Source organism: Carlito syrichta, unplaced genomic scaffold (assembly GCF_000164805.1).
Source record: "Carlito syrichta isolate Samal-C Ts95f unplaced genomic scaffold, Tarsius_syrichta-2.0.1 Scaffold315953, whole genome shotgun sequence".
Lineage (NCBI taxonomy): Eukaryota > Metazoa > Chordata > Mammalia > Primates > Tarsiidae > Carlito > Carlito syrichta.
The window spans coordinates 312,960-324,643 of NW_007260049.1; the positions used below are offsets into that span (position 1 = coordinate 312,960).

The 11,684-nt window shown below is 47.7% G+C and overlaps 1 protein-coding gene across 1 annotated transcript in view; it reads left to right on the forward strand.

Moving 5' to 3' along the window:
• TMOD1 (tropomodulin 1) overlaps window positions 1-11,684 on the forward strand; it is a 58,445-nt gene that overhangs the window by 41,478 nt on the left and 5,283 nt on the right. Inside the window, exon 7 of the mRNA XM_008073582.2 lies at window positions 1,603-1,746. Coding sequence (XP_008071773.1) covers window positions 1,603-1,746 — 144 coding nt within the window. The remainder of the gene's footprint in view (window positions 1-1,602; window positions 1,747-11,684) is intronic.

Here is an 11,684-nt window from a genome sequence, read left to right on the forward strand (position 1 = left end):
ACTCAGCTCTAGTCCATGGATGATTTTTGGGCATGGACTCTGCCAGGCCAACAGCTGACATCAGTCTGTGCATAGCAGCATACCCTTGTCAAATACTGAAATGCTTCTGAGCCAGTTGGTCAACCAGGCTGCCAGGGCTCTGTGAGCGCCCCTACTGCCGGTCCCTGCTCTTCTACTGGGCCCTGGTTCCTCTACTGTGATCCAGCCCAAGAGGAGGGCCATGATAGGGCCTTTAGGACCTGCTGAGCCACCAGCCTGTCTAGTGGAATCGGCCTGGTGAATTGTCTGTTGGTTGTTATTTGGGTTACTTTTAATTATTAGACCAGGCATTTCTGGGAGCAGGGGAACCTATGGAGGGCACAGACAAGACATTGACTACATCTTTCCCCTCAGGAGGACCAGCCCACTCAGAGGCAGACATGATCCTAGAGAAAGCTGACATGTTCCAGGGCACACTGAAGTGAGGGGAGCTGAGGAGGGGGTGATGACTTCAAAACCGAGGGCATCCTGGGAACTGAGCCTCTCAGTAGGTCTCAGCAAGGCAGGGGCAACAGGGCAGGCATTCCTGTCTCACGGTGTCATTTCAGACAACAGGCCCCACTGATCAGTATGTCTTGGGCCTATCAGCTGCTGGTGTCGACTTTCCTCCATGACACATCATTTCCACCAACTGCTAATTACCTCATTTCCTTCAGAGGCTCTGATTGTCATCGACACTCCCTGGCTGAATTCCTCTGAAACGTGCTGGGGGCCACCTAAGCTCTTCTCCTCTAGCTTGCCCTGGTCACTTGCCCAGTGGGTGGTTTCCCAGGCTTCCCTCTTCTGCTCTCCAGTGCTCAGATGAAGAAACCTGTGTCTCCATGGACTTTCAACAGGGAAATAGAAGAGACAAGTGGAAAGTACATAGGGGAGGTTGCAGTTCCACTGGTCACTCAATGAACATTGCCTGAGGACCTACTATGTGCAGGGCACTGTGGCAACATGGGATGAAGAGGGTACATTTTTAACTCACCAAGAGCATATAGTCTAGTGGCAGAGACAACAACAATTATAAAACAGCTGAGCAGGGAGACAAAGTCCATGAAGTAGGTATGTGTGAATGACGTGAGAGTTCAAGAGAGCAGGCCACAGCCAGTTGGGGATGTCAGCAAAGGCTCTTGGAGAAATGGGCATTGAGAATGGCCTTGAAGGATGGGCAGGGTTTGGACAAAGGAAGCAGAAGTGCATTCCCAGGGACAGGGAGGGAATGGGTAAAAGTAAAGCAGTGAGAAGGCACTCAGTATGCACAGGAAGCTACAGTGGCCCCAGGAAGCTACAGTGGCCCCACTGAGAGGGAGCAATGAGAGTGACACTGGACGGGGAGTAGAATCAGGTCATAGAAGCCTCAGGTGCAGACTAAGCTGCGTTGAATTCTCTGGAGGCGGTTAGAAGCCATGCGGGTTGGAGGGAAGAAAAAGCCAGAGTTGTGCTTGGGGAAGGAAGTTGTGGAGATCGTCTTCCTGTTCCTCTGGGTGTCTTAGGATCTATGCAGGAGGGCCTCCTGACCTCCTGCCTTGCTCAGGGTGACTCACAGGTACCCCAACCTTTCTCCTGTGGTTCAAGGCCCTCGCTGAGATGCTCAAGGTGAATAAGGTGCTGAAGACACTGAATGTGGAATCCAACTTCATTTCTGGAGCTGGCGTCCTACGCCTGGTGGAAGCCCTCCCACACAACACTTCTCTGGTGGAGCTGAAAATCGATAACCAGGTGAGATGCACGAGGGTCTTCTTGGTCCATTACTGGTGGTGTTCACCATTCTCCACTTTCTCATGTGCTGCTGGGCAGGGCAGATGGTGCTGACTGTAGAAGCTCAGAGTCCAGCAGTGAGGGAACTCGAAGGTTGTCCAGTCCATACTGCCCACCATGCTCACCTTCTTTGTCACTCCCAACATGTGCTCTCCCAGCTTCCGCTTGTGTCCTTCTCACAATGGGGGGCTCACTCGTTACCCATATCATCCCCTCCATTATTAGGCAGCGAGAATGTTGTAGGCAGTAGAAATTCGCTCCCTACAAGTCCTGCTTACTGGGCTTAGTCTTTTCTCTGCTGCTCCCTTGATACCTGGTGCCCAGATTTCATAAATCATTGGACTCTTCTTCCTCAGGCGAAATATCCCCAATTTCTTCATTCAATGGCAGACTTTTCAGTATCCATTCAGGTTACTCTCCGGGAGAAGTCTAGTTTGTCTTTATCCTACTGGAGTTACTATTGTTTCTCTGCAACTTCTGTGGTTCAGTTATTTATCTGCAAGCCAACTCTCTCTGTTCTGACTTTCTCAGAGGATGTCAATAGCAGTATTTCAGGTGTTACACGTGTTCAAGTTCTACTGTGGGCTAGGCTTTGTGTTACGCTCTTCACATCCATCATCTCTGATCTTCACAACAACCCTGCAGGATGTGGGTATCATGAGTCTTGTTTTGAAGAAGAGAAAACGGCTCCCACAGACTAAAAACAAGTAGCTTTTTCAGGGTCACAGGATTAGCACTTAAGAAGCAGGATTTGAATCCACGTCTCCCTAACTCCAAAAAGCATACTCCTTCTACTGCTGCATGTTGCTTTTGATATTGAATTGCTTTCTTCTTTATGGATGGGGAATTCAGCTGATACTTTTTCCCCTGCATGAAAATTTTTGCTGGATGACTGTATACATGGATGCATAGGAAAAAGACTGGAAAGAAATAGTACAAAATTGTAAACAGTGTCTATACCTGAGTGATTACCAGTGATTTTTAGCTTTTTTAATTGTGTAATATGGCAAACATACAGAAAAGTGCATAAAATGTAAATGAATAGCTTAAATCATAACAGGCAGGTGGCCCCTATCCAGGTCAAGAATTGAAACATGACCAGCCTCCAGAAGTCTTCGACTGGTCCCTGCCCAATCATAACCCTTTCAAAACTATTCACAACTTGCTCCCCACCACTTACGTGCCTCCAGGCCTTGCCTTCTTCCTGGAATTGTCCTCCCCTGCCCCTAACCTCTTCTCAGCCTTCTGGGTTCAGCCAAGGCTTCTCCTTTTTCCTGTAGTGTTCTAGAGCCGGCTTGAACCAGCTTGCCGTAGCTCTTCCCAACTCCAGCAATGGCACATTGGTACCTTGAAATAGCTCATGGAAGGTGGGAGTATTTACACTAGGGAAATTGGCAAATTGGCAAATTGGCAAGCCACAAATCAGTCCTTTTTTTTTTTTTTGACAGCCAGGTTACCACTGCCTTCTCCCACCAGCCTGCCATAGCTTCTCTGTGCCTCTGTCCAGAGTTAGGTTGCTCTGTGTTCCCTAAAATCTCAGCTTCCCTGTGAATTTCTCAGTAGCTGGTACTCTGTCTGACTCTCCTTCATATCCCAGTGCCCAGCTAAGGAGCTAGCCCTGCAGGGGTGATTGATAAGCAAAATTGCCCTAGATGGTTGTGCATATTGTTCACTGTATAATGAGGTGAAGAGAGCAAAATTCATCCCACAACTCACCCTCCAAATTGTGTGCCTCGCTACAGAGCTTTGTTTACATGTAAAGTTGCCACGTGAGCCAGCAGTGGCCTGTCATGTGCATTTGCTGCATTGCACTCCTTGCATCTCTCGTATGCCGGTGACCTTGCTGTTGCATCCCTCATTCCCAGCCCCTCTCACCCCTCTCCTCTCTGCCCCTCCTTTGGCCATGCTGACTCTGCTCCATTGGAGGCAGAAGGGGCAGAGCAGATGGAACAAAAGCGTGCAGCAGACTTGGCAGCAGCCCTGGGCCAGCCCCTGGGACTGGCTACTCATGTGTCCAGGCCTGGCCAGGCAGGAAGTCAGGGTCTACTCAGAGTCAGTTGAAACCTAACTCCCAAGCAACATGTTTGCCAAAGAGCACCAGGACCACTGGCCTCAGGTCATTGGGGTGGCAGCTGGCAGAGAGCTGCCCCTTGCCTCTTGTTGCCATCTCCCCAGAGTCCAAAACAGAGCCAGTGCTAACATCATCCGCACCCTGGCTGGACACCCTGGTGCAAGAGCATTCACGTTTCTGAGCCTGTTTCCTACTTACAAAATGGGGGATTATATGAATTTCAACTTCTAAAGAGATAACAGTCTCTGAATTTTAGAATTACCTGGAAGGTGATCCAGGGTGTTCACACATTCTTCTAAGGATTGATTTACTGAGCAGGTACATGAGCCAGGAACCATACTGGGTACTTTGTATCCATTGTCTCATTTAATGCTCATGAAGACTCTGTAAGTACACAACTCACCCCCATATTAAAGGTGAGGAAAGTGAGTGCCAAGCCAGCTGTATAACCTGCCCAAGGTCACAAAGGAAGTGACAGGGGTAAGATTTGAACCCAGGACAGTGTGACTCCAGAATCCGTATATTATGCTTGTCTGGGTTCTTGAAACAGTTGTAGTTTTGTGTGGGCCTAGCTTGGCTTTTCTTATCTGTCCTCTTCTCCTGGTATGGGACCTGAGCACTGGTCATCACCAGCTCCCATCCCGTGAGCCTCTTCTCTAGTTCATCTCGACATTTAGTGAGTTCTGGCTGCTTGCCAGGGCTGTGGGGGGCTCTGTTAGGAATGAGGCCCCAGCTCTGCCCTCCAGACATTCCATGCTGGGAATGAGAGGAAAGATGGGTACAGAAATGGCCATCATACCGAGTGCTCTAGCAAGCCACAGCAGTGGACTGTGAGATCCACTGGTAGGAGCAGTACCAGTCAAGAACAGGGGCCGGGCTTGGTGGCTCAGCCTGCAATCCCACGCTTTGGGAGGCTGAGGTGAGTGGATTGCCTGAGCCCGTGGGTTCGAGATTCACCTGGGCAACTTGGCGAGACCTCATCTCTACAATAAATCAAAAAATTAGCCGGGCATGGTAGCGTGCCTGTGGTTCCAGCTACTTGGAAGCCTGAGGCAGAAGCATTGCCAGAGCCCAGCAAGTTGAGGCTGCAGTGGCCGGGAGCAGCCACTGCACTCCAGTCTGGGTGACAGATGAGACTCCAACTCAAAAAAAAAAAAAAAAAAAAAGCAGGGAGAGGGAGAGCTTCTTGGAGGAAGTGGCACTTGAGATAAACCCATGGAGTGGAAAGTATCTCAGAAGGTAAAATGGAGGCTGTGGCATCTCAGGTATGGGGAAATCACACGAACAAAGAGAAGGAATGAGGAAAGCTGTGGAGCCCATCCAAACAATACTCATGGTTCCCCCAGAGGAGAACCAGAGAGGGTGTTGGGAGCTGGAGAGCTTTGAAGGGGTAGGTTTAGGGAGCATGGGCTGTGGCTGTCTGGAAAGATGATTCCTGCTGATAGGAGAGGATTTGGAGTGGGGAGAGGGCATCAGGGCCCAGGAAGCCAGCAGGGGCTGTGATCACCAGGATGAGGAATCTTTGGGCAGGTGCTGCTTCCTAACTGGATTTGGGCCTGGTTGGGGAGGAGCTGGAGGCAGGTCTCAGGGAGGGGTCTCCACTGACCCAGGCTCTGGGGAAGGCCACCTCGCCCCTCCTGTGTGTCCCAAGAGGCCTGGGCACAGCAAGCTACTTCCTCTCCGGTGCCCCAGCCCTGGACTGGGGGGAGGCGAGAGAATGTGACACAAAGGAGGTGCTGAGTGGCATTTGATTTATTCCTCATTCTTGGTTCGTCACTGAGGCCCTTGGAGGCCAGAACTTTTTCCTCAGTCCTAGGCTTGTAACCTGTGTCAGTGAGTCTCTGTCCTTCTTTCTCCTTATACGGCCAAAGAAAGGGACTCAAGGAGTTCTTAGGGTGACACAGAGTCTTGCAGACTGGTTCAGGATGCAATTTGGGAACCAGAACTCTGAGGCTGTTTGTTTACACAACCAGTCTCTCCTTATCTCCAGGCAATGTTCTTTTGCTGCCTGAAGTTGCCCTGAGGCTGCGAAGGGGCAGAAGGGGGGCTGGTCTGGAGTCAAAGTGCACAGAGAAGACATCCAGTCCAGCCCTTCTTTCACAGGTGGGGAAACTGAGACTCAGGGAAGGGATGGATTTGCCTGATGCTACGGGTCAGATTTGTGGCAGAGCTGGGTTGCAGCTAAGGTATCCTGGCTGCATTTATGGATGAACAGGAGAGACCCTGTTAGCCCTGACAGAACTTGCAGGCCCCGGCCTGTTTCAAGTAGGTAATGTTCAAATGGGAATTATCTACCCCTCTTGACTCACCCTCCTAACTCCTAACAGAGCTGCCCTTCCCCAGACCCCTCAGGACTCTCAGAGGAGTCCTGCCCCCTAGGACAGAAAAGGCTTGAAGACATGACCCCCAAATGAAGATATGTACAATGTCTGGGTCAAGGGGTAGTTATTGGCTAGATTCCAATATTTGACAGTGAAGATGTGCTTAATATTTTAAAGAGAAGCTAAAGGAGTGAATTGTGTTTTCTTGTTTTTTCAGATTCAATAATTTATGTCTGGCTTTTTAAACTCAACATTGTCTGTGAGTGTATCAGTTATCTATAGCTGTGTAACAAATGGTCCCCAACTTTAGGGACTTAGCCTGAAAGTCCTGGCTTAGTGCTACAATAAGTATGTATTAGCTCACAGTTTCTGAGGACCAGAAATGCAGGCACAACTTGGCCAGCTAACTTCTCCAAGGACGAGTGATATGAGTGGAGGAACTGCTTCCAAGATGGCGCTCTCATTGTGTTGGCAGGAGGTCTCAGCACCCTACCATGTGCACCCTCTGTAGGGCTGCTTGAGTATCCTCACGATATGGCAGCTAACTTCTCCCAGAGTGGAATGAGCCAAGGCAGAGAAAGAAGGAAGCCTCAAATACCTTTAAGGACCCAACCTTGGAAGTTACATAGAGTCACTTGTACCATATTCTGTCTGTTAAAAGTGAGTCACTAAGCACAACCCACACTCAAGGGGCAGGACTCAGGTGCCACCTTTTTGAAGGGAGGAGTAGCAAATAACTTTGCAGATATATTTAAAAATCATTATGGGGCTGGGCATGGTGGCTCACGCCTGTAATCCCAGCACTTTGGGAGGTAGAGGAAAGAGGATTGCCTGAACCAGGTGTTTGAGACCAGCCTGGGCAACTTGGCAAGACCTCATCTCTACAAAAAATTAAAAAAATAAGCCAGGCGTGGTGGTATGTGCCTGTAGTATGGCTTGAGCTCAGCAGGTAGAGGCTGCATTGGCATGAGTGTGTCACTGTACTCCAGCCTGGGTGACAGAATGAGAGTCTGACTCAAAAATAAAAGAATAAAAATAGTCTATATTATTTTGTATCACAGAAATTGACCAGCCAGAAAGACCTTTCTAAACAGCAGAGCCACCCAAGGATGGAACATGTGCCTGAAAGGGGATGAGCCCTCATCCCAGGGGTGCATAGGCATATGAGGTGGGGGAATGTTAATATCAGCTAGGGTTTAGGACTCTGGAGTTAGACACAATAATTCTCAGAACTCATTTCTGTTGTATTTTCAAGCATTCCCAGTTGTCCGTATCATCTAGATCACAAAGAAGTGGTTAGAATTGACCCCATCAAATGTACAAAGTGAGCTTCTTGATGTCCATGGCACCTCTAGCCAGAATGGGGGTTTCAGAGCCACCAGCTCCAGGTCACAGCTCATGACACCTAAGGCATTGATTGAGTGTTTTGTTCAAGAGCAAACTGGATCATTTTCTCATCTGATGGGCAATACTGTCATGGTTAAGGTGTGAGTACACAGGTTTGTCACACGCTGTTAAAGGGCATGCTAGCTTTTGTATCCCTTTGGCAGGGCTGTCTCGATTTTAATTCAAAAGTACCTATCTTTCAACCCAGCAATTCTATACCTCTATAACCAGCCTACAGAATGCTCCCTCCCTCCACTGCCAAGTCCACTGCCACAGTGTTTTTGTAACATGGAGAAATGGAAATAACCTAAATACCCATCTACACTAGGGCCTCCCATGAAGCCACTAAAAGGAATAAGGGGGGCTGTTCTCTATGTACTGATTTGGAATGATCTCTACAAAATATTGAATGAAAAAAGGCAGGTTGCAGGACTGTTAGTATGAACTCATTTAAAGAAAAAATAAAGTGCCATAAAATAAAGCAAAACAAACCCCAGTACATTTCTGTCATTTATTTCATGCATTAAAAACATACCCATTGGCTATGATGGACACTTCTACGGACGGGGATGGTATTGGGAATAAATGGGGAGAAGGGATATTCTTACATTGTTCTCAGTAGGCTTTAGTATAATTTGAATTTTTTAAAATGAGATTATATTTATTCACAAGTGGTTAGTTTAATTCTCAAGCAAATCTGAAGGGGGGCAAGAGTTCTTCCTTGACCACCTTCTCCCTGGCTCTGCTGCCTCGAGACAGCTGTTGCCAGTCCTGACAGGACCGGCCCCTTGGTCTCTGTCCAAGGTCTTCTTACAAGGGGGAATTCCCAAAAAAAAACCCAGAATTATTTTTGGAGGGTGGGCCCCTTATAGAACACTTAGAATTTGTTCCTCTGGATCAAATGGTCAACCAAAGTTTTATCTAGAAGTTTTGAGAAGGTTGCATCATAATTTGCCAAAGAAACGTCCCAAGTTGCAGCAAGCAGGTGACTGGTTCTTACACCATGACAGCACACCTGCCCACATTGCATGAGTGTTCAGCAGTTTTTGACAAAAAATGTCATGACCCCCATGCCCCACCCTCCTTATTCACCTGGTCTTATCTCCAGTGAACTTTTTTTTTGTTTTCCCGGATGAAAAAAGTCCTCAGAGGGAAACATTTTGTCGATGTGGAAGAGATGAAACAAAAAACAGCAGAAACACTAAAAGGCATCAAAATTGACAAGTTCAAAAACTGTTTTAGCAGTGGTAAAAGCCCCTCAATAGGTGTATTGCATCAAATCAAACTTTGAAGTTAACGGAAGTTTAAACATGTAAGAATAAATACGCAATTTTTTATAAATTCCCTTTTTGGGGGTCCCTCTCTTTGTATCACCTTTCTCCTACTGTCAAGGGTGCCCTTCTGATTTTTTTATGCCCTCCAAGCAAGCTATTTATTAACTCACAGGCCCTGGAGGCCTTAAAGTTCATGGAACCTAAGCCTTCATACTTGAAGATATCTAGGAAGACCCTTAAAGGTGGCCTTCCCTCTATTTGCACACCTCCAGGAACGGGCAGTTCACCACCCTTACCAGGCAGTTCCTTGAGTGTGTACACACTTCTAGCGGTCGTATTGCAATCCTACATGCTGAGCCAAATGCCATCTGCCTGTAGTTCAGTCTTACTTCTGCCTTCTGAGCTTTCTCAGGGGCACTCGAGTGAGGTGGGAACTGGCACAGACCCTGGAGCAAACTGCCTGTGTCCAAATCTTGGTTCTGCAACTGGCCAGTGCTGTGATTTGGGGAAAGATATGTTAATACCTCTGTGCATCATTTTCTTTGCCTGTAAAATGAAAATTATGATAATAACACATGTTCCATAGGTTGATAGGAAAAAATGAGCTAGCCCTTGTAAAATGTTCATGGCATTGCTTGGCACACAGCAATCACTAAATAAGTTACTTAGAAAAGAAGAAAGAGATCTGATTTTTAGTCCCAACTCTGCAGCCACTGCTTCTCCTCTCATCTGGGAAATGAATGAATCCCTTTAGTCTCAGAATCCCTGGAGTCGGAGAAGGAAAAATGAAGTTTCTTTGACATCTTGAGGTTTATTTTAAGATGGCTGCACATTTTGCTCTTTTATGTAAAAATGATGGTTTTGATCCAAGATGAGCACTCCAGGAAGATAGGCTGTGATTATCTCATGGAATCACGTGCCTTCTCCCAGACACTCAGACGTGTCTGTATGGATCCCAGGGACATCGGACATTCATTTGAGAATCTGGGGTCTAAAAGGATCCTCTGCAGACCTTCCAGCCCCAAGTCAAGGTCAAGCTGTGGTTCTGTCATTAAAGTGCTGAAGGAGCCGGGCATGGAGGCTCATGCCTATAATCTCAACACCTTGGGAAGCCCAGGCAGGAGAATTGCTTAAGCTCAGGAGTTTGAGACCAACCTTGACAACTTAGCAAGACCTTGTTTCTACTGAGTGTCGTGACATATACTTGTAGTCCCAGCTACTTGGGAGGCTGAGGCCAAAGGATCACCTGAGCCTGGGAGGTAGAGGCTGTAGTGAGCTGTGATCATGCCACTGAGCCTGGGTGATAGAGTGAGACCTTGACTCAATAAAATAACTTAAATTAAAATAAAATAAAAAACTGAGGGAGCATGGTCCAGCTTTCATCTATACATGGGCTCAGTTTACTCGTCTCTAAGATGGAGATGCTGGTTGCTGCCTATCCTGGTCATCTTCCAAAGATGTTGACCGGATGAATGGGGCATTTTGTGTCACAGGTCTTTGTACTCTGGATCAAGCTGTATGAATCATCAGCTTTGCAGAGGCAGCCCTCAAAGTCCTTGGTGACCCCTTTGCTCAGGGTAGGCCAGTGCTTTCTGAAACCAACTCATTCTGAGTTCTGACAGAACTTCACCAGCAAGTGACCTCAAAAAAAGGCCAGTCTTTCTGCTAACTGGGGTGGGTGGGGAGAGTTGCCAGTTCTTTCTTGGGGCATCAGATGGTCACCGTACCTTCTTCCAGACCAAGCCAGCTGGAGCCCAGGGCTATGCTGAGTCCTCTAAGGACAGGCCTGAGCCCTTCCCAGCATTCTCGGGAGCCTTGCCAGGCAGGCTGGTGGAATTTCACTAGTGTCTCTCTGTCTGCCGTGGTCTACTTTCCCAGCCCGGTCTAAACTCAGACGAGTTCTGGTGAACTCAGAATACCTGGGAGGAATTCTCAGTCAAGTGTCTCAACTGCAGTTCACGCTTGTCCATTTGGCTGCTGGGCTGATGTATCCTCTATCCCTTCCATGTTGCTGTGTACCAGGGGTGTTCCTATTTCCTCTATTTATTTAATTTAATTCTGCAAACCTTTGACCAAGAGACAAGTACTGTCTAGTACGAGACTAGTAGCTACTGTGCTGGACAACGCAGTTCTAGTTGGATAAGCAGATATGGAGCAGGTGACCAAATAAGGCAGATGGACTGTACCAGGTATAGGGAGGGACATCCAATGTGCCACTTGAGTATGGAATGGAAGGAGATCACTGGGGTCAGGATCAGGAAAGGCCTCATGGGAATGGAGGGATTTGCAGTGGATATTAAAGCACTAGGGATACACAAACAGGTAAATCTAGGGGGGTAAGTGTATTCCACATGGAGCCTAGAAAGCACATGAGATTTTAGGTGTAGACCTCTGCCTCCACCAGGTACCATGTACCAGATCGCTAGAAGTAAACAGTCTAAGGAATGGGAGAGAGAAGGAAAGCAAGGACTCAGCTGTGCAGGGCCTCGAGTGCCAGGCTGAGAAGGTGGGGCTATATCCTGTTGGGCTATTGAGAGAATGAACTAAGATCATGCAAGTTGTACGTATAGTGAGCTCTGAGTAAATAGCAGTTACCAGCAGGGAGGAGCCATTGGGGGTGGTTGTGTGTTTCTGTTCGGTTTTTATATCTGTTTGTTGTTGTTGTTGCTGTTGTTTTTTGAGTGGGAGTCACATTCTGTAATTCGTAGTGGCACGCTCACAGCTAACTCAGCCTCGACCTGCTGGCTTCAAGTGATCTGTCCACCTCAGCCTTCAAAGTAACTGGAACTACATGTGTACGCCATCACATCCAGCTAATTTTTTTTTTGGGGTTTTTTTTTTTTTTTG